This window comes from Pyrgilauda ruficollis, unplaced genomic scaffold, assembly GCF_017590135.1.
Source record: "Pyrgilauda ruficollis isolate IOZ18807 unplaced genomic scaffold, ASM1759013v1 scaffold32, whole genome shotgun sequence".
Lineage (NCBI taxonomy): Eukaryota > Metazoa > Chordata > Aves > Passeriformes > Passeridae > Pyrgilauda > Pyrgilauda ruficollis.
This window is the reverse complement of record NW_024524600.1, coordinates 7,055,095-7,082,552: the sequence shown is the minus strand read 5'-3', so window position 1 is coordinate 7,082,552 and position 27,458 is coordinate 7,055,095. Positions and strand designations below refer to the sequence as shown.

The window sequence follows — 27,458 nt, the reverse complement described above, 5'->3', positions numbered from 1 at the left end:
TTCTGAGGAACTTGGAGACTAGGCTTGACAAAGTGGTGGTTTCTGTGGAGCCTCTACTTTAAGGCATTTCACTTTCAAATGTTTAAAATGTTGATACTTTTAAGCTTGTAGGTGCTTAAAAATAGATTTTCATTGTTTTGATGTTTATATAATTTTCATAGTTTTTTATCATTTTAGTATTAAAAACATTAATCTCAGAAATCACCTCAGACAAACAACCCAACAATAATGAGTTTGTTTCAAAGAACTGCAAATTCTACTACAGGGTTATCTTTAGAGTTTAGTTTCTGTTTAGATATATGAATTGTGGAAGATGTAGTTTTTAATAACTGGAAAAAACTTCATGGTCCCTTCATAGAGACTCCTGAAAAATTTAGCAATTGTCATTTTGTCCCAGAATGTATTTTGTTTAATGATTTTTATGTACTTCTGTAGCAAGGAGTTTTAATGAAAATTGTAGGCACATAATTTAAAATATTATCTTTTCATTCAGATTTTTCATCACTAAAATGAATATTGCTAGCCAGGTAAATTCATAATGTGTCATTATTCCTAGTCTTTTAAGGTTATTATCTTTTTTTTTTTCCTCTAAGCAATGTCAAGAAATGTATTTTGTGCATTGATTGGCAAAGTTGAGAAGAACATGAATGACTAACAACTTCTGAGTTTTTTGCTGCTCTAAGCAACCTGATCTAGTTGAAGATGGCCCTACTCATTGCAGGGGTGTTGAATTAGATTGCCTTTAAAGGTTCCTTCCAACCCAAACTATTCTTTGAGACTGTGAATATTTACATGGGCTTCCTAGGATGCAGTGTTCAATCGTGTTAGATTTTACAACACACTGGGTATAAAATGGTGGGCAGCACCATTTTGAAAAGCACTGTTGTATTTCAGGGTAATATTTGGCAGAAGCAAACAGAGAAAGGAGTGAGGGGCAAGGAAAGATAAAAATAAAGTCATTGGCAGCTGCTACTTAGGCTGGATAAATATGCAACAGAAGCATGCTGGATGACACTTTCCAGATCACACAGTAAAAGAGTTCACTGCTGTCTGTAGTGCTTAATTATTTGTATAATAGATACTTATGTAGGGGCAGAACCTTCTTAAATTCCATAGAAATCATAATTACAAATTCCTATTACTGTTAGGAATACAGTATCTGATTTTAGAGACAGTGTGGGAGGATTAGAGCAAAAGGAGGCAGAAGGTGGTTAAGCAATCTGCTTAGTATCATTCAGCAGATCTGTGTCAGAGCTGGTGACAGAAGCATCATCTTGGTCTGTTATCAGGTGCATTTTGTCATGGTACTTTCAGCAAAACTTTGAAGAATTTTCACTTTCTGGAGTGATTTGAGTGTAACTCCCATCTATGAGGTAGAGATGAAAAAGGTTTCATAGGAAGACTTAAGGTGCTTTTACAGGAGAATGATGAGCTGATGAAGGAACTGTGGGTTGGGCAGACGGTTTGAAGTGCCGACAAACACAGCAGTGAAGTTCACCCTACTATCTGAGGATTATCATGAAGCTGAAGATGTGCATACTTCCAAGGGACGAGGAAATATGTCACAGCTTTCTGAAAGATTCAGAAATTTGGGCCTTTACTGTCATGACATCTAGGTGACCTGTGTAGTGACCCTGAAAACAAGCAGCTAGAATGAATATTTAAGGCTGTCAGGTGGGAGGGAATTTTGTGGCCTTCTTTGTGCATGATAGCTCAAGACTTCTTGTTTTAATGTAGACTGTGTATCTTCTGTTCAGTGGGACTTTTTTATTTTTCAAGACTTTTTCAAAACTTTTTCAAATGTTACTTCTTGCGGTGTAAGAGTTATAACTGTTCTCAGATAAGTATTTCTGTTATAAGTTTCAGTTTGCTGAAGAAGCAGGGATGGGTGTGGTTTTTTTACCATGCATGGAAGATTGCAGTTGTCCTAGTGATAGTCTTGGAAGTCACCTTTTGATAGGCAGCATCTTTGGTAGCAGTCATGGCTTAACAAAGTTCACCACTCTCTTCAGCTTCCCTCTTTTATACACTCTTCCCTCCACTGGGCTGACACAATGTCACTCTGCACAAGGAACAGATCACTCTGGAAACCATAGGAAAAAAGAAACAGAAAAGTTCCCAAGGCATCATATACTGTTTAAATTCTTCTGCTGTCAAGAAGCCACAGTCTAAACTTACTCATTAGAAAAATGCAGCCTGAGTCAGTTATGCCTACATTTTGATCTTAAGAATTCTGGCATACTGTGCTCCACTGTCTTCTTCCCACCTTCTTGCAGGTATCCTTCCTTAGCAAACTCAATAATTTAATCTGAAAGCCAAGGTGGATGTTTTCTAGCATGCAAAGCCCTTATGTCCCCATCACCTGCATAAAGATTATGGCATATAGTTTACTGAAAATGTATTTATTTTTAAGTCATTATTAGAGGCTGGATGTAACTTTGGTCTGGAGGTGGATTAAGGGGAAGCTTCAGGTTTGTGTGTAACTGAATTTGAGTCATCAGCACCTGTAGTGCTCCCCTGCAGGAGAGAGTGCTGTACAGAGCAGGGAACTGCAGGTAACTCAGGCCTCTCCTGAGCTTGCTGAGGTGGGGTATCTCTCTGCTCTTTCATTGTGTCTTTGCCAAACAATGTCTTGCTTCAGGCCACATTTCTTTCTTGTTTGCTCTATGGAGTGGCTGACCCTGGGCAACCTAGTTTAGTTAATTAAACTTTACTGAATCTTTTTCTACTGAATTGTGTCTGTCTGCTAATCTCTACAGATCTGTGTTTTACATTTGAAAGAACTTATTAAAAAATGAGCCAAAACCTCAAGATAGGAACAACTTTGAGGATTTTTCTTTTGGTGGTTTTACTGTAGCAGCAGTGTTCAGTGATGTGTCTGCATAATGTAACACATCCTATTCCAAATCTTGCCTTTTTTGAATTCTTGAAGAAACCCACACTCATTAAATAGCTTTCTGTTATGATAACTTGCAGAGAGAACTGCTGTACTTTAGCCTTCCTACTGAGTGACTTCTCATGATAAATCATCTCTTTATGGCTCAAAAATACTGCACTTCCAAGCTCTACTCATTAGTGAGGCTGGAATAAATTTAATAATAGCTGGCTGTTTGCACCAGAGCTCTGCTAAGGAAAGACTGTTGCATTTATGTTCTTGATGCCCAAAACGTGTTTGTGATGCACTGGACCTGGACAAACCAGGAATTACCAAGGCTAGCTCTGTGTGTTTGTGTGTGTAAATGTGGATGAGTACATGCAGACAATGTGATTTCTGTTTGCACTTCTTTCTCTTCTTCTATTTTGTCTGTAAAAAAGAGAAATATATTTAAAACAAAGGTTTTGATAATGGTACTGAATGTATTTAAGAAAAAAGAATTTTCTTCCTTTCTTCTAAAAGAGTATGTAATTTTTCATTTCCTTCAGAGAAGCTGGATTGTTTTACAGGTAGACTTATTTGATCACAGATCATTACCTCACAGGAATTATTAAAGACTTTTTTTTTTAAGCTAAGCAAGATAACTGTGCAGGCTTTCAAGTAAGTTTAGTGTAATTGATTAAGGGGTTTCAGCACACCTCTTACAGTACCAGTAACTGACCTCTTTTAAGTACTTCACCCCTTAACAGTTGCGAAGTATCTTTGTATTGGTTCACAGGAGATTACTACTAACTGCCTCATTTCTTCACATTAGCTTAATGGAGAGTAATGACATTCCGTGTCTTGAAGTAAGCTTTGTCATCCGTATTCTGCTTCACCATCTTTCATCTCTCTTTATTTGAATTATTGAAGATTTGGTTTTATAATACGGAGGTCAGTAAATGCTTTACCTTTTACTCTGTCTCTGATTCCGACTCTAGTAATGCACTTTGTATTTTTAAAAGGCTGTGCCTTTTAAATATCCCTTTAAATGCACCTTAAAAGGATCCCTAGAATAAGGAGAGAAAGAAATTAACACCAATGTTTTTTGTATTGTTTTCTTCATATTTTATGTATAGAGAAACAAAGTAGAGGACATCCAATTCAAGGTATTCTGTTACTTTTATCAAACATACTTTTGAGGAAATTTTCCATTGAAGTGTTTGCAGTTTTAATTATTGGCTAAATGTTGTTATATTTGAGCTTTTTTACTCCTTTGATATCTTTGCAACACTTTTCACTATCATTGAGCAGTAATTACTTATGTAGTTAGCCAAGACTGTTTGCTGCAAAAAGTTTAATTTGTTTCCTCTATTCATTTTCTGATAGGTTTTCATTCCCATTTCTGTTTAGTGTATTCCATAGGGAATGATTACAAAAAGCTTCCCCAGTAATTAACATAGAAAACATGAATCTCTCTCTTCTTTAAATTAGTCTTTGACCATAACCAATTCTATTAAAAAGCTTGCAATCTAATGAAAAAGGGAAACAAATTAAGTTCTTATTAAAATGGTGGTTTTCTCAGTCTTGCTTCTCAAGATTGCAGTACTTACTGGTCAGGTCTTACAAAAGTTGTTCATTGAAGTTCTTTTTTGAGGTGCTGTTTTTTTGCTTCTTTGGTTTTGGGCTTTTTTGGTTGGTTGGGGATTTTTTTTTGGTTTTTTACTGCAGTGTATTACTCTTCAAACTTTTAAGCACATATATCCAGAATTTAATTGCCAGTGCTTCATAACTACTTGGTTAGCTACATGGGAGGAAAGACTAGGTTAGGTGAGGTAGGAGGCATGTAGGTGTGCTTCAGACTGCTTGTTTTGACTAGGAGTTTGGGAGAAGTTCTTGTCAGTACACCTGGGAGCAAAGTTTTTCATCGGTGGTGGTGACCTACTGTTTGTCAGCATTCTTTGTGAATTACCTTTCATCTGCTGTTGGTGGGACTTTGAATCTTGCAGGTATGTCCTTCTCACTGTAAGTCACTTTTGTTAAGGCTTTCCAAGACTATTAGTCATTGCTGTGTTGCCTTTAGCTTCTCCAGTTCTTTGTGCTTCCCATTTTTTGAACTGTGATCCCAGTGAAGCATAGAAAAATGAGTAATTAAACAGAGATTGCATCCAAACTGCTGGAGATGTCCTTCAGGCTGATATGTATAATAAGCACTGCATCTGAAATAAATGCCCAGTAAGTGACTGATACTGTGAAATCCTAAAGGGTACTGTCTTCAAACATAATACTTAACTACTTGGGAGTGTCTTTTCATCATCCTATGGTGCCTTTTCATAAATTAATGTATTTTGTGGGCGTAGAAGGAAGGTGAATTTTTTTAAAACAACATTTTAGTTACAACCTAGCCTGTATTCAGTTTGTCCCACAGATTGTTAAGTGACTCAGAACCTATCTTTTCCTTATCTTGTTAAACTGCTAGATCTGAAAAGAAAATAACTGCACAAAAACCAGCTTTAAATATTTTTTAAAGGAAATAATTGTCTACTTGATCTTAAATTAATGTTCCTTAATAGTATGCCTTCTGAGATAATAATCAGGCTCCATGTTTTGCATGGACTTTCAATACTACTTGTTTATCTCTTTGAAACGTTGTAGGTTTTTAAGCTTTGCTAGAAGAATTACAATTAAATGTTCAAAATCACAATTTTTTTTGTTAGGAGTATAGTTTCAAGACTACTTTGCTTCTGGCTCTTTTGACATATTTTAAAAGTACAAGTAAAACAAAGGACCTTGATTTTTTTTTAGTAGGCAAACAGAAAAACGAAAAAAACCCACAGATAAGATGCTGGTTGTTATCCATGATCCACTCTAGAATCCTGTTATCCAACGTAGCAACTGACTGCTGTAAACTTGATGAGCTTCCAGCTGATAGCTGTTACACCTCGAGAGGTTCTTCTGTCAAACCTAAACTTGCTATTTATCCCATGTACAGAAATTGGTTATTGATTATTCTTCTAGTCACTTGGTAAAGTCACTTAGTCATTGCTAGAGGCTTAATCTGGAATTTAACAACATTTTTGCTCATAAAATCCATTGGTCAGTATGTGTCCATTTACATTCCAACCAGTGTGTTTTTTCCTCCCACTGCATATTAAACCACTTCATAGGCTTTAATTTTCCTTCATTGCCCTCTTATTAATGTAGGAAACATGAAATGTGACAATACAATTTTTTGTGATAGGTTGGTAGGATTGCAGTCTGTGCTCTTTGGAGCCATTTTATACTTTGTTTCTTTTTTCATAAGCAGGACAGTACATTTTATAGACAAGGAGAAGAAACTGTTAGGAAGAAAAACTGTGTATCTATCTCTTCCAATAAGCAGAGCTTTAGTAAATTGTATTGTCAGATCAGATTTATTTAATGTGATAAAGGAGATATAAATTATATCATGAGCCTTAGCTGTTGGTACTCATTTTCATGTGTAGTCATTTTCAAATTTCTTGTTACTCAAGAGGATGGGCCAGTTTTTGTGTTCCCAGGCACAGTTTTTGTGTTCCCAGTGAGACTGGGGCAAGGCTTCCTTTCTCCTTGGGGCTCTGCAGGCCTCCTGATTCATTTGCTCAGGTGTAGTGCTGACCTGTGCTCCCCACCTCAGCTGTGCCACTCAGCTATGGACTGACCCGCTTCCTTGTAGTCCATGTGGCAGTAGTAGGAGGAAACTGATTCCATTTTACACAGCTGGAACCTTCCTTAGGTTCCCTTTGAACTTAAATTACTCTGTTGTGTTGCTCTATCCTGTTCCTTCTTTTATTTCTGGAAGATCTGTGTTGGAACCAGATCCTTTTAGGATTTACTAGTATTGAGAAAAGTGGATGGATTACTTCATCTGCCTTGGAGGATGTGCTTTCATTTGTAGCCTCAGTACAGTGTTTACCTTTCTAGCATTGGTTTAGTAGAGTTGCTTGTTATCTGTGATAATCTCTTATGCTTCTCTGAAGATGAGCCAATTACTCACTCCATATCTCTAACTTGTATACCTTTAAGCAAATAGTGTTGCCCCTGCCTTTTATACAAGTTTATTTTTCTGAACATTTCTCTGTTATTTCGAAATCAGTTTGAACATACTTGCATGTTCAGTGAGCTCTCAATGTTTTGTCTAGCATGGAAAGTGCAGCACTCTTCCTTCGCCGTAAAACCTCTGGATGAGTCAATACTTGTTAAATGAAATGCAGGTATGATGACCAGCTGCCCACCTGTGCAGTGCTCACAGTGGTGCTGGACAGCATCCCTGAGCAGCCTGGCAGTCCAGGAATGCCTTTTGGTCCCAATGGCTTTCTAATCTCCTATGTAAAGTTCTTGCTGCTGCAGATAGATGGAGTAACTCTGGGTAGATATCCATAGCATCACCATTGTTACACAGCATTTGGTTATGTGAACTTACAGAAAACCTTTCCTTGCACTGATCATGAAAACAGATTTATCAAGCTGCTGTATATTCATACTGAAATTGGCCAAATGTAAACTTTCTGACACACATTTGAGTATTACAAAGGCATTATTTATTGCAGTGGTGGGCATTTGGAGGTTCCTTCCACTAATCAACACTTCTGAGAGTTGGGTAAATCATACACACTAATCATTAGCTATCCCCACTTACTTGATATATATGTATTACATTATTTACGTAGTCACAGCCCTTATCAGAAGTCCTTTTATGGCTCTTTGGGGTCTTGTTTAGTGGTCTTCAGTGCCCAGTGTCCTTTTCAGGTGGCTTTTCCTTGGCCCCTGCTTTTGAGTAAGTGTGATACCATTATTTTCCTTTGTCAGCCTTGTAGGGCTGAGCTGGCACAGTGCTTGTGTTTTGCATTACTTCTGTTTGCCTTAGCTGCATCTTTTATCTACTTCTCCAAGGCTTTGTTGTTGTGTTTTCCTGTCCATATCAAGTCCTTCTCTCTTGTACTATCTCCGGTCATTCATGCAGATTCTGATCTTAATGCAGTCTGTCTTTTCCCCTGTAGTCCTTATAACTCTTTTTTCCATGGAGACGCTAGAGTCTTTGTGTTTTGGATTTATTTATTTTGTTTTTTGTTTTGGTACTTAAAAATTCATATTAAAGAATGAAGGATTTTAGAGTAAGACTTTGGCAATTTTAAATGCCAGTATTTATTACTCAAATTAATGTAAGGCAAGTCAGCAGTAATAAGGACTGTTTAACTTGTGCTACAGGCTAATTACAATAAAATACATACAATAAAAGTATGTGCAGATAATCTTTAGCTGTTTTGTGAATGCACTTCCTTGTTGGAGAAAAATTGTGTGGGGTCTTAACACTAGAAATAAATGTCATAAAATATGCACAGTTGGTCCCGATATTGGACAACTCTGTTGACAGAGTTCCAACTCTGAGTTAAAACACCTTCAGGTCAGTTGTTGCATCACCAGTGAAAATGAGTAAACCTCATTTAGTGGGTCATGCAAGCAGGAACTAACGGGGCAATCAGGCAGCGTTAAAGGCCACTTCCATCTCAGTGCTGTGACCCAGCAGGGGTTGTAGCAAATAGCTTGAATTGTAGTTTGGCTCCAACTTGGCAGATCTGTTATCCAGGAACCTCTACCTGCTCTAGGAAGAAGATGCTGTAAGTCTAGTGATCTGGCAGCATTTAAGTCCCAGTTTTCAAGCCAACATATATTTTAGGAACTCTAATTTCGAAAAGAAATTCCTGTGAGTAATGCCTGATGACACATCTTCTTTCATCTCTGTATTTCCTGAGTTCTAAGAATAACATTTTGTGTGTGATGATTTTGATTTCTGGACTGTCTCAATCATGTGCCATATTTAATGCTGTTTGTGAAATGGACAATGTGAGGTTAAAAGAACAGTGTCTTTTGAAAATGCTTTGGATACCACTTAGGTGATGACTGAGTTTTGGCAGTGGCTGCCTAATTAAGAAATCTGCTGCAGTACCTTATTTAAGGGCAATATAATAAAGTGAGGAATTAGAATTTAATGCAAGGGAAATGTGCAGTGTGGGTGGGTCATGCAGATGGATTTTGGTAGGGTGGTGGAAAAAGTTTCTACAGTCCAAAAGACTGAACTTGCAGTGGTGGTACTTGCCTGTTAGCAGGCAGGAGATATGTTAAATCTGATCTAAATCAGTGCTCATTTTTTTCCTCAGATGAAAATGGCTACTTATGAAAGGTTAGAGGATTTATGGGGGTGTCAAAACGTATGGCAGATGGGCTGGATTAGGATTCATGAGTATAGTAATCCAAATCCTTTCTGCCTAGCATTACAGAGGATCTCCTCTGCTCCTGGACTGGACTGAATGTACACAATCAGATCAGAGTAGCACAGGCTGTCAGGAGGCTCAGAAGAAGACTTACTAGTGAAAGTGCTTGTCTGAGTGGAGTTCATTTTGAAAGCACTTAAGCACTTCCTTTGCAGGCAAAAGTCTACTGGGGGACTGGCTGTATTATTTAATTTTAATAAATTGCTGGAATTATTTTTCTTCCAAAGCCTTAACGAAAGTAAAGCCAAAATATGTGCTAAACCTTTCTCATTATCTGTGACTATATTAGCAGAGAGGGATAAAAGCTATGCAAAAATCATGAATGTTGAGAGAGGAAAAAAAGGGTAATGAATTTGTCTTTCCCTTCTAGGTCAGTGCTGTCTGTGAGATTTGAAAACTGAAAACTAAAAAAACAAAACAGAGAAAGGAAAAAGGCATCCTACTTTCAATTATTGTGACAGATGTTTAAATGTTAGGGACAGATTTTCCTTGCCTCTAGACTGAGCCTCCTCTGAAATCTGAAAATTTACGATAGTGTTGTACAGATTATTGCTAACTGTACTTAACTTGTAGGTGATTTTAAAAGGTTGTAAAGCTGCTGACTATTGAAATGGTCCATGTGTGAAATCTGGGGAAGAATGCAAACAATTTGTGTCTGAGGCAGCAACAGGAAATTTGCACTTCACTCCTGATGTCAGTTAACAGAGTTTAAGAATCCACTCAAGCTCAGTCTCTTGTTGACCAGTGCCTTACAGCATGATGAATCAATGTGCTGGGGTGGTAAACCTACTCAGATATCTCTGAGCTCTATGAGTTATTGCTTAGATATTTCATTTGAAAATCATGTAATATGCTTAAAAAATAGTAAAAAAAGTTTTGTTACAGCATGTCACACAAACCTGTATATGGATCTTCTGTGTTCTTTGTAAAACCTACAAGTGTGAGGATCCTGATACTACGGAGCTTAAATGAAAAGCTTAAAAGAGAGGCTGCAAACAGCTACTCCAGCAGTGAAGATTGATTAACTCTGATTGTTAACAAATTGTTAATTTTTCTGGGATAAGAGCAAGAGGCAAACTTCTAGTTGTTAGTCTTTGGTTAACATATGAGGAAGACGTGAAAAATTTTAGTAGGTTTCACTATTATCCATGAGGAATAGCATGTATGCACTCACATGGTTTTGTCAGAGAACTTTGTAATTTGAACTTTCTTGGCATTTAATTGAAAAGTTCAATGATTAGGACTTGAGAAAAGTGAGATTTTCTTCCAGTTCTTGGATAAGTATTAACAAAATAACAAAGAAGCCTAATCAGTCCATGGAAGCTCACTTTTCATCTGTTAATAGAGTTTCACTTCCCTAATATTTGGGATATCTTAATCTTTCAAGTGGTATATAGCCTTCCAGAAAAGACTGTTTCTAACTCAAACAAACAAAAAAGACCATCTTTCACTTCCCAGCTTCTTTCTGTCTTAGCAGCCTCCTCGCAAGAGATTCATAAGAAGGATGTATGAGAGAGCAAATAGGTTATGCTTAACATTTGAGAGTTGTTTATGTGTATGTTTGAAGGAAATGAGTTTGAAAATTAGTGAGCCAGAAAGGTGGGCAGAAAAAATAGCATGTAGAAAACTATGATGAGAATGAAAAGACAGGTTAAACCATGGACATGAGGTTTTACTGTGAGGACGTACATGCAAATCCATGAAATCTGAATAATCTTTTTATTCCAAATGTAAACTTAGTTGGGAGTTTCAGTGATAACCAGTTTACTCAGCTTTATAACATTAAAAGCATTTAAATAGTTTTGGCAGGCATGGATGAAACGACATGTGAAGGGAGTTGCAAGGTATTACCCAGCTTACAAATAAAAGTTAAGTTGTTCTAATAGGCTTTCCAGGGAATGTAGTTATCATGATATCATGATGTGTAGATGAGGGTTTTGGCTGGTATATTACCAAAACATTGTGGATTATCCATAATGTAAAAAAGCTAGTAAATCAAACTGGTATTAATATGGCAAATTAAATCGGGACCCAGGCTTCACTTTATGTATAAAAAGTGCCAGCATTTTTTTACATGTTCGCAGTCTGAGTGCATGAATGTTTCCATTATAAATTTGTGTGTTCCCTACTAATGCGTCCATTAAATTCCATAATGTAGCGTAACTGAATGAATGAATCTAACTGATGTTTAATATTTTAAACTTCACAAGGAGGAACACTGTAGAAATGCGAAAAGGTATAAATTTCTTCCTGATACATTACAAGATAAACTATAAATTATCATTACTAGACTGTGTCTTCTTAGTAGAATATCGGTAAACTGTAGAAAACTATTAGTAATTGACCTAAAATGGAGCAACACAATCATCTGTAATTCATGCTATCAAGGGTTAATCCCACTCACAAAGAAGAAAAATGAGTTGTTTTGTAGAAATAAGACTAAAACATTCTACTGTTAGGTTCTGCTTCTGAATAACTAAGTAAACATTGAATAATCATCCCACAAATGTCTAGTGTGAGATGGAAAAAACAAATCTAATAAAATGAAAAATGATTGACAAATAATTCTTTCTAATAATGGGGAAAAGATAATTAAAGCACTTAATCTGTATCTGTAACTATTTGGCAAATAGGTTTTTTTCCTTTCATTACAAAAACCATCTGAGAAATTGAAATATAAAAACCCCACATAGTTTAGCTTTTACATAGAGAGCGAGAAATGTAAACCAGCTTTCATTTAGGGTGCACATGTAATCGAGAGCAGGGCTTACCCAAGAAGCATCTTCTGCTGGAAAATCTTCTGTTATTTCATAAATAAGTGCAGATACTTCAAGTTGCTAGCGTGATGACATTGATAGGTGGAGTGAGCTGTGTGCTTCCCATAATTTTATTTACATTCATATGAAGATGTGAAAGGTTTTGGAGTGTTTATTATGGTGTGCTTGAGGAAAAACCCTCAATGTATTGTTTGGCTCTGAGAGCACAGAATCACAGCATCATTAGGATTGGAAGGGACCTCTGGAGATTGTCCAGTTCAAATCCCCCTGCCAAGGCAGGGTCACCTGGAGCAGGCTGTCCAGGGACAAATCCAGGTGGGTTTTGAATGTCTCCAGAGAATGAGAATCTACAACATCCCTAGGCAGCCTGTTCCATTGCTCTGTCACTCTCAATGTAAAGAAGCCGTTCCTCATACTGAGGTGAAACTTCTTGTGCTTTGTAGAAAATGAAGTGTGACTTTCAGTAGTAGCTAGAGCTGAAGGCTGTAAGTTAATAAGCAGGAGCTAGGAGACCTAAATATGGAATCTGCATCTGTTTTCCTCTCTTGCTTTCTTGGAAATTTTAATTGGCTCTCTAGCAAAATGCCTTGGGAGAGACTTTGATTAAGGTAAATTGATCTGGAACATCCTTTAGACTTTAAATCTCGCTAAGGCAAACTTGTGTTTTGGTCACAGCCAGAAACAGAGAAGGAGTTTGGGCGATTATGTAGGAACTAATGTAAGAGTCCACAAATTCCTCTAAAATAAGCATTTCCAAAGCATTATACAACTAAATCTTAAGCAAGGACTGACAGCCCTAAAATATCGGAAGGCTTGACTGTGATGCATTCTTGATAGAGCTTAAATGAAAAGAGTCAGTTCCTTAGTCTGTAGTCAACAATGTACTCCAACATGACATGATCCAGATGTCAGAGATGGAAATCTATTGTGTCTGTTTCCGTTGCTGAAAAAGAGTTCTGTCAGATATTTTCTTGTTTTTTTGTTGTGTATAATTTACACAAATAAATACCTAGTGTTGATTTATGCTATTTTTTTTCTTTCAGAGAAAGAATTTGACCCTGTTCTTCAGCATTGGTTTATTGAGCTCCTGGGGAACTGCACTGCTGGGTGTTCGCTTATACTGGATGGGCAACAGGCCCCCAAGTTTTTCTAATTCTGACAATCCAGCAGCTGACTCAGACAGTTTTCTCACACGTACCCTGACCTTCTTTTACTTGCCAACCAAGAACCTCTGGCTGTTACTGTGCCCAGATACCCTCAGCTTTGACTGGTCTATGGATGCTGTGCCTCTTCTAAAAGCAGTCAGTGACTGGAGGAATCTACACACTGTGGCCTTCTATGCAGGACTCCTCCTCCTTGCCTACTTTAGCTTGAAGGGCTCCAGCAATGAGAGAGAATTCAATGGGAAAACTGTAATGAATGGCAAGCAAAATGCTAATGGGCATAGCTGTCACCCAGAGATGGAGTACAAGACACTGGAGGTGAAGTCAAGCTTTGCATCAAAAGAAGAGAATGGCCTAAAAAAGCATGAAATTCAGAAACTGCAGCTTCCTTCAACCGAGAACATTGTCATTCTGTCTCTCTCTTTGTTAATAGTGCCCTTCGTTCCTGCCACAAACCTGTTTTTCTATGTTGGCTTTGTAATAGCAGAGCGTGTGCTGTATGTTCCTAGTATGGGCTTCTGCCTACTGGTTACAGTAGGTGTCAGGGCCCTTTATGTCAAAGCCCAAAAGCGCTTTCTGAAGAACCTGGTTTTTTGTTCCACTGCTGCATTAATCGTTTTCTATGGACTCAAGACTGTTGTCAGGAATGGGGACTGGCAGAATGAGGAGATGCTGTATAGGTCAGGGATAAAAGTAAACCCTGCTAAAGGTAATTTTTGCTCTTTATGATGAATGCTTTACTTATTCCTGTCTGTCTTTGCCTTTGAATTGTCTCATTTTACTAGCAACATCTGAAGAGAATACTTTAAGAAATGTCATTTCAAGTTGCAGAGGTATGTGCATTAATAAAAAAAATGGGGAAAAGCAGGAATGTGTTTTGATTAGGTGTTACAGGTTTGGCATTAACATGGAGAAAAGGACACCCTAAGGTAAGAGGATACTTTCTTTTTCAGTGGTATTCCTTCTGTGTTTTGAAATGAAAGATGCATTATTAGTATTATAGAGCCCACCCTGGTGTTTTTCCATTTGGAATCTGGTATATAGCATGCTAATGAACATTTTTTGTGAGTTTACCAAATGTTCTGTTTTCTCTGATTAGGAAATAGAAGAAATAGTAAAGGACAGCATCAGGGAAGTGCTGTTCCTTTATTTCATCTGATGCAAATAGCGTCAATACTACATAATAAAATTGAGGAAATGAGGTCAGGTATAATTCAGCCTAGGAAGTGACTGTAGTTCCCCCTGCCTACGAGTACTGTAAAGAGTTATTGTCCTTATGCCTTCCTTGTTCATGTGTAAATATCAGATATTTGTAACATTGCCCAGCCACGTCTCAAAGGTTATATCTATGCTGTAATGAGATGTGACCACAGCTAGCGTAAACATATCCAAACACGCAGTAAACCTGCCACTTTAGGTATCAGTAACAATGTTTAGCTGTAGCTCTGTGGTTTCAAGCATGTAGGGCAGATCCAGCTTGGATCCTGAACTCCATGCTGCCTGGCTATACTGCTCTTGGCACAAATGCAAGTTTATATGGGAATGGTCAAAATATCACCTGTGAGTGCAATGTAGACATTGACTAAGCCTTCCTTATTCACAGTTCATCAAAAGTGAGAAGGGATTGGTTGATTGCTTTGCCTGTCTGTGAAAGAAAAATTCGACAGCACTTGAATACTTGAGTTTTTTCAGTCCTCTGCTCAGAACCCCCGTATATGATGCGATGTCATCTGCTGATAGAGTTGTGCATTTTCATTAGACAGTTGTATCATGCCATAGTCTAAAAGCTGTGATAGTAAGAGGCAAATGCAGGTGGTTACTGTGAGCTGATAGAGAGTGAAAAAGTAGATTTGGCAGATAAAATGCCCAGCAAAGCAGCATTTTAGTAGTTTGTCAGTCTGATTTTCTAACTCTTCTTCATATACTTTCTCACCCTAGGAAAATTACTGAACTTGTTACTGCAGTGAGTTTTTTAAATCGTGAAGAAGCACATTGCATTTGTTTTACTTTTTATTTTTTCAAAGCTAGCACAGGAAAGCAAGAAACTAAGTAACTGGACAGCAAGCCAGCACATCAGGGTGACTATATAAAGCTCTGAGACTTAAAAGTTTAGTGACAGTATAAAATTTATATTAAAACACTGGAATTCCTTGGAATGAAAAGTGTGTATGCACTTGGTTAGTTAATGCATGTGCCATTTTTATCCTTGATGGAGATCCCCAGACATTATTAGTTGTCTGTTTGCAAGAGCCAAATCTTGTGATCAAAAAAACCATGCTAGTTTTTGCCCAATAGAAGGATTGGCTGCAGCATTGTCTGGAAATGAGACTACTGGGTGTAATGCTCCCAGGAGACAAGATGAGCTGTTTTCAGCTGCACATCTCACTCAGTATGCACAGACTCGTGTGTACATGATAGTCTGGTTTCTTGCCATATAAGCTGACATTAAGTGTCTTGTAAGATGTGTAAAAGCAAAGACAGTATGTCAATGCAATGATATAGACATGACTGAGCTGACTTAAATAAATCTGCTTAAAATATCCTGTTAAACTTCAGCTGAATATTTACTAGCCCACATACACTGACTGTAACAAGACTTGGTGTAAGACACCCCTAGCTAACATGACCTGTCACCCAACTCTGTTCATTATTGTGAATATTTCTTAAATTGTCCCTGGCTTTGACTATGCTAATTTTATTTTCTATTTCTCATATAGTCTGGCAAGGCTGACTTGACTACACTGGCTGCCAATCCTGCCAAAGCATTAGGAGATCAACAATTCAAACTACTCTTCAGTAATTAAATGAGGTTGACATAGGAAAAACAATTTATTTTTGTTTGCCTCTTTTTTCTAGTTTTATGAATTCTAGTGATAAATAGGCTATTCAGAGAGTGGGACAATGGGCTGCTCAGTTAAACAGTAGAGTGGAGAAGTGTTTTCCTTATTTTTAGGCTACTAAGAAGAAGCTGTCACTCCTTATTTCTCTGCTTTCCTCAGCTCGTAGCAAGTTTCTTCTCAATAGTATTTTCTTACTTCTGAAAATTGTGGAGTAGCAGGATAATTTTTCCCTGATAGTTCTGCTTTTTCTCTCATCTCCTGCATAGAGCTTCTACTGAACAAGAGCTGCTTCTGTCATAATCTAAAAAGCAATGAGGCATCCCTTGAAAAAGTCACAGTGTGGAAACCAATAAAGAAATAGGAATCTGTGAAGACCAGCTTTACTAAAGCAAAAAGATGAGTGTTTTGTTCCAGATCCATCTGTATTCTGGTCTAGCAGGCTGAATGCCACCGATGGCTGACTGCTGTGCAACACTGAGCTGATGTGCTGTAGTCATAAGGGCATTTGCTGAGGCAAGCTTTTAGCATGGGTGCATTTGTGTACCAATGTGCCTGAACTGCTTCGGAAATGGAGTTGTCTCATTTTGGTGATGGGTTATTATCAGGTCCTCTGTGTTGTGATATGTGTAAGATGATAATCTTATCTTCTGCTGTGGGACTTTCAGGCAAATATTTTCAGTAGCTTCTCCATCTTCAATCCTCAGGGAAGAAATGGATGATAATCACCTCACTGGTACTTTCTTCTGGTCCCTTCAGGGGTACCTTGCGGGCAGTGCAGGCAGAGTCGTGTTCTGCCGCAGGTGAGAAAGCCTCTGCTCCTGCAGGCAGCCACAGCCTTTCTGCGGTTTACATTTCTCCAGGCTGTTTTTGTCAGTCACTGGCAATGTGGGAAAAATACTCAAAAGCATGAGCATAGATTATCTCTTAAAAAAACCTGAAAATGCACCGTGGGAGAGTCGAGTGAGAAGAACATGGTGAAGCTGCCTCCAAACTACCCGGTGTGTGCCAGCTTTCCTGGCTGCCTCACTGGGTGGCAGGCAGCTGCCATCCCTTGGTGAGGGAGTCCTTGTGCGGGCTTGGGATGCCTTAGCTGCATCTTTGCTGGTCTTATTCTGCTGCTCTGGTTATGACTAGTATTTCAAATAACTTTGAAGTGATCCAAGCAGTACCTTGTTACAGTTTGTCAGCACTTGAGGGAGAAATATGCAAGACTGACTAATTTAGTTTATGGATTCTGAAGTGGGTGTATGCATGTTTTGACCGTAGGGAGGGAAAGACACAAGTGTTTCTCTGTTCTGCCTTCAACTTAATGAGCAGCCCAAGTGGTATGAAACAATTCTCATTATCTGAATGTTCTTTTATAGCAAAGAAAGCCTCCCAAAATATAAAAACAAACAAAAAAGTTAAAAGTGGGTGGTGTCTGTCACGTCTTTTTCAGTTAGTCTGAGGGTCATTTTGTGGTGATGATTACCTTGTGTTTAATATAAAATTGTAATGACACACAAAACAATTGTGCTTATTATGCCTCATTAACTCTAGTTTTCCCTGTGGTACCAAAAATAAGCTTCAAAAAGCATAATCTTCCTCTGGGCTTTGCAGTCCACATCTGAACATGGAAGATCATTATATTTCCTGTACCTGGCATAAAGAAGTAAAAAATAGAGAGGCTTAAACTGCTAGACTGCCACAGAGGTATTAGTTGCTTGGTCATATTTACTGATGAAATTTTAGTCTCCTGGTGCCATTACATTTACAAGCAGGCTTTGAGAATCCTTCCAGGAAACAGCTGACTTGATACACAGAGCAAATGCTTAACAAAAAATTCACCTCAGTTCAGTGTGGAAAAATGGTTACTATATTTTGTAGTAAGCTAGGTAGAGAAACTGTATTTCCCACAAACAAAGAAGATTCAATAAAACATTATTTTCCATTATTATTATTTTTGTATCACTACTGGTGACTGGAAACCAAAGGAAATGAAATATTTTAAAGTACAGCATTCTTTAAATATGCTTATTATTAAGAGCTTATGTTATGCTGACAAGATCTCCTCTAATACCTTTAGAGCTTTCAATAGCTATTGCTCTGACACACAGCTTGTTGTTTGCTACACATTTTTTGTACCTTCTAAGTATAGCAGTGTGTGTCCTAATAAATATCACATTGGGCATTTAAAAATAGTTTAAGCATTTGAAATTTGCCTTTCAGTCTTTTGGTGTGTATGATCAGGTTTTTTATATGTAGCTTGTCAGTAAAACTTCAACCTATCTTTGGCCCAACAGCCCAAAATACTGCTCTGTACAGTAGTTATTTCTTTTTCCTTTGGCTCATTTAGTGTCAATAGTAATAAAATTAACAGTGTGATTGATATAACATCGCACTGAATAGAAAATGTGGGTTTGGGGAAAAAAGGCTTGAGAGACAAAGTGATTTCAGTGCACAGATTGTCATATAAAACATCAGATTTTAAACATATAAAACCTGCTGATAAGTACACTTAAAAGTTTTGTGTATTATCACTGTTAAGAAATGCCAGTGATATGAGCATACCATCTGGAGTTAGGTATTCATGAATTAGTTTTAGTTTTGCTAATTAAATCTTATTTAGTCTTTGAACAAACCACTTTAATCTCATCTTTTCTGTCTGGAATGGAACTCATATTACCCATTACCATAAGACTAGAATTTATTTAATTTTTTAATGATTAATGGTTGTTTTAAAACCTCTCTGTATTTATGGCAGTATAATATTCATCCTAGGCCAATATATATCAGACTATATAGTCATTATGGTGATTCTTGATGTTCTTTTTAGTTAATGATTTTAGAAATTGTCAGAGAAACATAGTAACAAGTAATCATCCATTTTCCCAGTGCCAGAACTTTCTGATACTTAAATTTTTTTTTTGACTAAGTGTTGCATGGATATTTTCCTTGACTTCTATAATAATTTTCAGCTTTAGCTACATTTTAAAGAAGAAATTAGTTTAAGATATATCATCTTTCAATGGTGTAAAATGTTTCCAGCCCACCAGTAAGAACCTTTGTAATAGCTACTGTATGGCAGATGCAATGATCTTATTTAGGTAACAAAATCATAGGTTAGAATTGCACATTAAAAGTATAATTTATAATATATAATGTTATATGGCTATATAAGTCTGTTATATAGGGATTATGCAGGGTATATACCATGATAAATCTGAGGTCTCTGTTCACAACAAAAACATCAGAATTTGAAGGATAAATGTTCTGCAGAATTTTTCGAAGTTCTTAAAATAAATTGGAAATACTTTATCTGCAACTCTTAAAAGCTTGTTTTGGTTTAGGAATACTGCTCCCTAAATCAGTGTCCCCACCCAGACTCTCCCAAATGCTTTCTCCATCTTGCAGATGATGGGAGAATAACCTTAGGGTCTGGCCATGCCAGCCAGGGCAGCTGGGACTACAGGCACCACCTTGCCTGGCTCCTGTAAAAAAATTAACTCTGTTCTGGTCGGAACTAGGACACAGCTTTAAAAGAGTTAAATGAACCACATAGAATTGTTTGAAAGTTAAATAAAAAACCTACTCCCTGAAAACAGTGTGGGGCTCTCTAAATGGATGGTAGTGCTGTTCTGGGTGATTAAACAGTGTAGAAGGAATGGCCATTTGTAAGTTGTTTGGGAAACAGCCGTAGTTATTTAGGGCATTTGAGCATGCCACAGGCAGCCCACCCTTAGCAAAACAGTCTGGTTATGCCAAATATGGTGGAGAGCTGAAGGAAAGTGGTTTACAGTTCAATTCAAACTCTGAATTTATTCTGCAGTTCTCTCTTCCAGTTCTTTAGAAGTGCTGTAATTTCCTCTGAAACCCAAGTCAGTGTGGGATGTGCTTCTTCTTCAGCAGGATATGAGAAAGCCTGATATTCTTCCTTTTTATATGTGTGGAGGTCTGGAAACAAGGAATTACTGTTTTCTCCTTGGAGTGTAGTACAACAGCATCTCTAATCTGTGAAACTTCAAGTGCAGGGGAATAGGAAAGAAACTATTATTAACTAATAGTTAGGCTTTTTTAAAGAAACAAACATCAGACATTGAGACATGGGCCAATCAGACTGTTACTTCTTCTCCTGTGTTTCCCGAGGTTCTCTGCAAAATCATTCAACAAGCTCATCTGAGCTAAAAACTACAGTGTAGGGGAAAAAAACCCAAACAAGCCTGGTCAAGGAGGAATCAGCTTTGGCAAGGTGAATTTTTGTAGCATATCAAGCAAAATGGCATAAGTTTTTTGGTTTTTTTTTTTTTTTGCCCAGAAAATGATAGAGTTTATTTTCCTGTTTGATTAAAAGAGAGACTTTTGGTCCATATTTGTGTGTTCTCTGGAATTAGGCTGAGGTTTTTTCCAGAGAACGAGTTACTTCTAATTAATTAGAGGAAAATGAGATTATCTGGATTGGTTCTCAAGCAGAGCATGTTTGTTTAAGTACATTAGATAATAATCCAATTGTTTTGTTATTTTGTCTTCTTTTCAAAATATGACAACTTGGAAAAATTCCTCCTTACTTAAAATTTTTGCAATGAGTTACATGTCATCATTTTCCTACCTGTAATGGATATTGTATCAGTAGATATTCAGGCCTACTTAGATAAATCTGGTAGAGAAACTAACCTTTAATATGGCCAGTGCACTGATCTACATATATGCCTTTTTATACCACTTGGGTAAGATAAAGTCCCAATGTAAATAGATAAATACAAGTATTTTAAGATTTCAAATATCCCTCCTTTATAACAGGGGGTTTTATTACTTAAGCCTGAACTGTCATCATTGCCAATCCTCAGGCATCCAAAAAGTAAATGATGGCTGATGCCATTACAGCATGCACAAGAGGCTTGCATACAGTTTTGTTTTAAATTGCAGAGAAGATAATGAAGTAGAATGACTGAATTCTCAATGCCATTTCCTTCTCTTTCCTTAGATGCTCTAGAACACTGAACTTTGCGGTCTTAAAATACAGAAGGTATTTTGAATATGGACCATTAAAAATGCTTGTTAATAGTTCTAGTGTGTTTAATTAGTTTCATTGATAAATGAAGGAGGTAATTTTATGACCTACCTTCCTTCCTGCCACCTATATTTCCATACCAATGGGGATATGTATAGGCTAGCAAAGCTTCCCAGACTCTTGTCTTGCGTTTCTAAGTGATTTACAGCAAAACAAACAAAACCAAACAACTTTGAAGTGTTAAAAAAAGTCTGTTACGTGAATATAAAGTTTATTTGCATTTTCCAAGTCTTGACATGTCGTTTGAGCACATGTGAAGATTCTCTTGGTTTGACAAACCCAAATGTTGATTTTCTTTTTGCCATGGCACCTCTGAGATATTCCCAGGACACGTGCTCACTGTTCCCCTTTTCTGAAAAGAAGCCAGCAGTGATCCATCTACTCAGGCTTGGAGGACCAGGGCTGACATTTCAGTCCATCCTACCATTGCTGCAAGAGGGTGCTTGCAGTTTATCACTTGGGACAAAAGTGATAATTTTGAATGTATCATAGGTAATTTTTAAAAAAGCCTACTGTTAAGGTTACATAATTTGACAAATTTAGTACATGGTCACCTCTTTGCCTGTGTCACTCTGAGGCTTTGAAGAATTCCTCAGGGTTCATCCTGAGATGACTGGAATGCACAGACATGTCCTCTTGTTCCACTTGTATTTTTCTGCTCCTTTCATTTTCTTGCATGATATATATCCAATGCCTCAATGAAATACAGTTTCTCATATAATGAGAGTTTCAGATCAGCAATGTTACAGCTCTGTTCCTGAGCATTGTGAAGTTAAATGGAATGGGAGCTTCGTGCCAGTAATGTCTTATGATGTTCACACATTTGCAGTGCACACTTAGTAACGAAGCTGTGCATAGGTGTGATTGGGCTCTGCTGTGAACAGAACAGTGAGTAGATTAGATGTTAAAGGTACTGTGGTCATCCTTTTCTCACTATTTTCCCTAACTTGGATCAGTTTAGTTGTCTGATTGATACCATCCTCTTCGCAAAAATCATTTTGTGAAGAGGATGGTATCAATCAGACAACTTTTAGCATGAGGGAGGCTGTGACAAACTTGATTATCTGTAGGGTGATAGGTAATGGTGAAGCCAGAGAGCAGTAGCAGCTGCTTGGTCTCATCTCTCAGGTTCATTGAGCTGTCAGAGTCATTCTGCTATCCTTGGAGGAGGAAGAGTTAATTTCTGTAACACAGAGGGTGAAGGGGGTGTATCAGCAGTAGAACAGGCCATGAGTTCACATTCATTTGCATCAGGGTTTCAGAACTGAGAAACAAAACTGAAGCTCTGCCTGCCAAATGTGGGTTGGTTAGTGCCCATGCTGACATGTTGCTGGATAGCTTTCAAAGCAGTGCGTAGTTTTCAGTTCTGTTTTTCTTTCACCTGCTGTCATTACAAAAGCCCTGCAATTGATCAATAGATGAACTGTTGAACAAAAACCTTAATAAATGGAAGAAGAATATGTAAAAGTTGAGATGATAGATCTCTAACACAGTCTGTCTCAGCATTGCCACATACGCACCAATATAAAAAAAAATCAGTATGCGAAGTAGATTAAATGCATAAATTATTGTTATGTAGAAACCATTAGCCCTTTAGGAAACAAGAAATTGGGCAATTTTGTGGTTAAGTTAGCAAAAGGATGTAACTTGATCAACATGTTCTATTAACAAGTGAAGTTTTTAGAGGAAAAATTATTGCAAATTATATGCATGAATTTATTACATATTTTGGAAAAAAAATCATTATTCCTTTGGAATAACAGTGAAAAATATAAATTCCTTATACAAACTGTAGTATAGAAGCTAAGCAAAACTGTCCCACTTGAAAGTAGTAACCTGTAGCATTTAGATGAATTTTTCCATTCTCAAACCACGTAATAAACATGATCTAGTGGATCTTCTTGCTGTCTTTGTGAGTGGTAGTGGCTCTGTATTGTAGAAAAACTGTTTTTGATGTTGAACTCTTTTCATTACGTTTTTAGAAGTGTGCAGTTGAACTTTCAGAGGTTTTCTTGGGGAAGCCTATCATTTCTCTGTTGCTGAAAGTGTTTCTCCTTTGAAGAAAAAAGTGAAGGCTTTCCTTTCGGAACCAGCATCGCTTCATCCTTAAACACTTTTGAATAAAAAAAATTGAGATTCTGATTGTCATGCATTCCCTTCTTTTTCATAAACAAGTCAGAAGAAATGTGGAAGGATTTTAAACAGAGGAATGCAAACTTGAACTGCTGTTTCTCATTTCACAAGCTAAAGAATAATAAATAATACACAAATATCTCTAAAGCTGCACAGAGGTTTTCCTGGCTTGATGTGCATTTTTCTGTAAGCTAAGTTTTAGTTTAGAACTGCTGACAAGTTGATTACAAATTACTGAGCTGTTCCCTAAATACTTCAGTCTTTGTTCAAGTAGTTTGCTTTACTCAAATAATAATCTACTTCAGACTCCTTAATGCATTCGTCAATTTGTGGATTAACTTGTGTGAGTAAGTCTGATGCCATAAGGTGAGAACAGTATTACCAAACATCAGCAATTTCACATGAATAGTGAATGTCACGTATTATTTTTTTTAAGTCATGCATTTTTTTTTCATTAGTTTTCAAGTATGTTTTCATAACATACAAGGAAAGGCAGAATTTTTCTTTTCTTTGCTATGTTATTTTAAAATGTTTGCCAGGATGTATTTGAGTGATTTAATAGGCAAATGTAATTGAATTTTTTCCTCTTCATGTTTCAGCAGAAGTGTTTGGACAACAGATATATTAATAGAATGGCAGTTTACAAATATATTTCATTATTACTTAATTTTTCATGGATTATATAGGGGTGACAGGTAGGAATCAGAATTGAATACTTTGGGTTATCTTTGTTAATGATTTGCGATGCTAATTTGTTTTAAATTTAAAGCAAACTTCTGAATCAAGCGATCAACATATGTGCTTTTAACCCATCTAACTGCTCTGCTATGACACTTTGTTGCTTTATTATCTTTATTTCACTGAATAACATAGCATGATCTTTGATTCAGTAGAAAGGGAATGTTTTATTGAAATGAAGATGTTTGTAGACATTCATTTCCATTTCTCACTTGTTTTCATAGTTCAGTTGAAAGCTGAAAGTTTACTAGTCTTCTTTAGAAAATGTGCTTCTTAAATCCAGGCAGAATAGATTAGATAATGTTGTCCTTGTTTTGCTGTTGTTGGTCTTGCACTCTTCCAGCATGAAAGTGCTTGGAGAAGGTTTAATATACCAGCCTGGTATTTTTCAGTCTTGTTAAATCTTAATTGTCAGTTTCACTGAGGTAGTTGAGAAGTTAAGCGTGTTAAATGTGAAACTTAACATTTTTTATATTCATTTTCATTTTGAAAGCAATTGAATGCCTGAGAACTTGACCTACTCTCACTGCAAGGTGGTGTAAATCTTTAAAGTTTAATAGAGGTGTAGTTTTGATATGGCCAAAATTTTAACACTTAAACAACTATTTATTTTCCTACTTAGTGCTGCATAATTTCTTCTGCTGTTTTTTTTTAAATCCCAAACAATAAACAGAAGAAAAAAAATCCCTTTAAAAAGTTTTATTTTCCTGCAAAGACATGTAAATAACGTAGGAGTTCTCAAGCATTAGGAGATTCTTCAATTTATACTTGACTAACAGTAAAGGTCATGAAATGGATTTAGTTTTCAATATGCCCATTGAGTATGATCTATGGAAAATTAAGCAATTAAGTAAAGTTCAAATGGACTGACTGTTTTGTAGGTGAGATGTGAATGGCATTTGCTACCATGCTATGATGGACTATTACTTCTTTAAGACCTGGGTCTGTTTTGGTCTCATCGTTCATGGACAGGGAGTTAAGCAGCAGGCAAAAAGTAAATATTGCAAATCTCTTTCATTCACAGCTTCCTTTTTCTCTTGTGCTGATTAGGGTCTTCAATATGGGGAAATTTGAATTTTTAATTAAAGATTAAAACGTAGCATATATATGTACACTTTAATATCTTCTGAATGTTAAATGTTCCCTTTTGCAACTTAGCTAATATAGATATTATATGAAAAATATTTATAGAGAATAATTGGAATAAACATCCATTCTAAATTCCAGGATTGCTGACCTAGTTTCTTTTTCTTTTAAGGATATTTATTTTTCTTTTCTTACTGTGTACAGATGGAAGATAGTTGAGTGCTGCAATTTAGTTGGAGTCATAGGGTGGGCTTTTAACAGGGATGTGGATTCACTTAGGTATAACCTTGCTTCTGTTTCTGAATGTGCCTGTAGTTGAACCAATGCTATTACAGTTTTGAAGAAAAAAATTTGTTTAAGATATGGAAGCTAATAATTGGAAGTTCTTTTTTTCCCCCGAAGGTTAGTTGCATTACTTAAGACAAAGCAGGAGTGAAGTTCCTTGAGTAGCTCATGTAGTTTCTTCTCCATGTGTGTACACCATCCTCTTTTACTCTTGCTCACATATCAAAACCCAAGAGGACGTGGCTGCTGCAGATATTAGCTGTTCATAATTTCTAGAGTGTATGAGTATTATCTCTACGCATGTTCTGTGCAGCTTCATCACCAGCCAGAGAGAGATCATACTTCCAACTAGCTGTATTTAAATTGACGTGAATTTTTCTATGAAATTTACCTAGTTTGGATAAATAACAAGACCTTGTTTTTCATGTTTCCATTAATGATAAATTGTCAGATTATCATGTTTTATGTCTGCTGTTTTCTGCTATTGCCACTTCTAGTGCATCACACAAGGTTAATTTTTCACAGCTTTACAAGTTTAGACAAAAGTATAAATGGAATAAATTTACAATTAAATAGCATAGATTAATTATTGATTGATATTAAAAACTTGATGCAGATTATTTTGCAAAATGTACATTAAAATACTGTCTCAAAAATTATGTTAGCTCAGATAACTGTTAGAGCTCATGACATGAAATGAAGTGTAGAGGAGAAAGTATTACACTGAACAGTGTTAACAGTGTTTTTCCAGTCTAACAGATGAAGAGATGAACTGAATCATCTTTTGTTAATACTTGTATTTACTGAGCTTCAGAATGGTTGGGAGTAAATGACTATGCGGCAGGAAATTGTTATCAATAGATCAAATGGTCATTTGATGTAATGCTCTGTTACAGGAGATCAGAGTGAAAACAAAAGTCCCTGCAGATTATATGGAACATGCAGTTATGGGAAACTGGGTGCTCATTTACTGCAGAAGCAAAATAAAGTTATAGCTTCACAAATTAATTTGAAAAATAATATATAAGTCTGTGTTTTTCTTCCAAGGGCTAATGCCTACAAACTGGCTAGTCGCTTTCATTGGTACTTCCTAACTGTTTTCTCTGTGTAAAAAGGGAAGAGTGGCAGTAATGGGGAAATTTCAGAATTCTGCACATTTGCTAACCAAGGTAGAAGTTGAGTGAACCTGAGAATAGGCTTAGCAGCTGTATTTCAAATTGATGGAACATTTTGTAACTTTTGTTGATTCATTGATAAATTATTTCTCATTAAATACTAGGCTAAAATGAATTGACTCATAGAAGTGATAGTTTATTTTCATATGGAAATATTCCATATATTTTCTTTCTTGGATTTACAGAATATGATTTGCTTAATTGAATGACATGGTTTTTATGAATTCTAAATTGATTTATTAATTATTTTTCCCAGCAATGACTAGTTTATCCTGCTCAGAGGGAATTCTGTGTTTGCTGCTGTTTCCATGCCTGTGGTAGGATGATTCTGCAACAAACGACAGCAGCTTGGTAGTGATGCAATTTCTGAGGAAAAAAATGCCTATGTCAATTAGCAACCTACATAGCAGTGTTACATTAAAACTACCTTGAAATTTTGCATTAGTCAGAACTGATGGAAATTCTTGAAAGACCAAATGGGCTCGACTGAAGTGTCAGAGTTAGTTGCTACTTAAGCTGATGTTCCAGTGCATCTGGAGGGAAGAATATTCTGACATATATTATGTTTGGTGGCAAGGACACACATCATCTTTCCATCGCTTTCTTTCATTTAAAAAAGTGTGAAAATAGAACTTTTTTATGAAACAGCTATGCATTTATAAGCATAATGTGTTGTGTGTGTGGTTTTTTTTCATGTTCACACACACTGTAATTGTAATGCCCGTTAAATTAGCTTCCTAAATTCTGAGTAGCAGAGGTTGTGTTTTCATAAAACGTTCGTTCCAATTCCTTTTTTAAGTAGCTTTTGTGCCACTCAACAAAACTGCAAAGGGAACACATGTGGAGCTTTAAATATTTTTTTTACCTAAAGTCCTTTATAGATGGGCTATAAAAGCACATTGTGTAACATAATAAATTGTATGGAAAGGGACCAAATGTTTTTCTAGTAGGAAAACAAAATGTATTTTAGTGACCTGTGTAGTATGTTTATATGCATATGGCATGTTTTTAATCCTAGTTACTTACCTAACAGTTCTTTCAATTCCTGTGTCATATGTCAAATTTTAATA

At 36.6% G+C, this 27,458-nt stretch overlaps 1 protein-coding gene across 2 annotated transcripts in view; it reads left to right on the top strand.

The window, feature by feature from the left end:
* The window catches only part of TMTC2 (transmembrane O-mannosyltransferase targeting cadherins 2), a 235,075-nt gene that overhangs the window by 125,736 nt on the left and 81,881 nt on the right, over positions 1–27,458 (top strand). For both annotated transcript variants that reach the window (XM_041474412.1, XM_041474411.1), the window contains one exon: positions 12,965–13,793. In XM_041474412.1, the coding sequence (XP_041330346.1) occupies positions 13,046–13,793 (748 nt within the window). In that variant the 5' untranslated portion in view covers positions 12,965–13,045. The remainder of the gene's footprint in view (positions 1–12,964; positions 13,794–27,458) is intronic.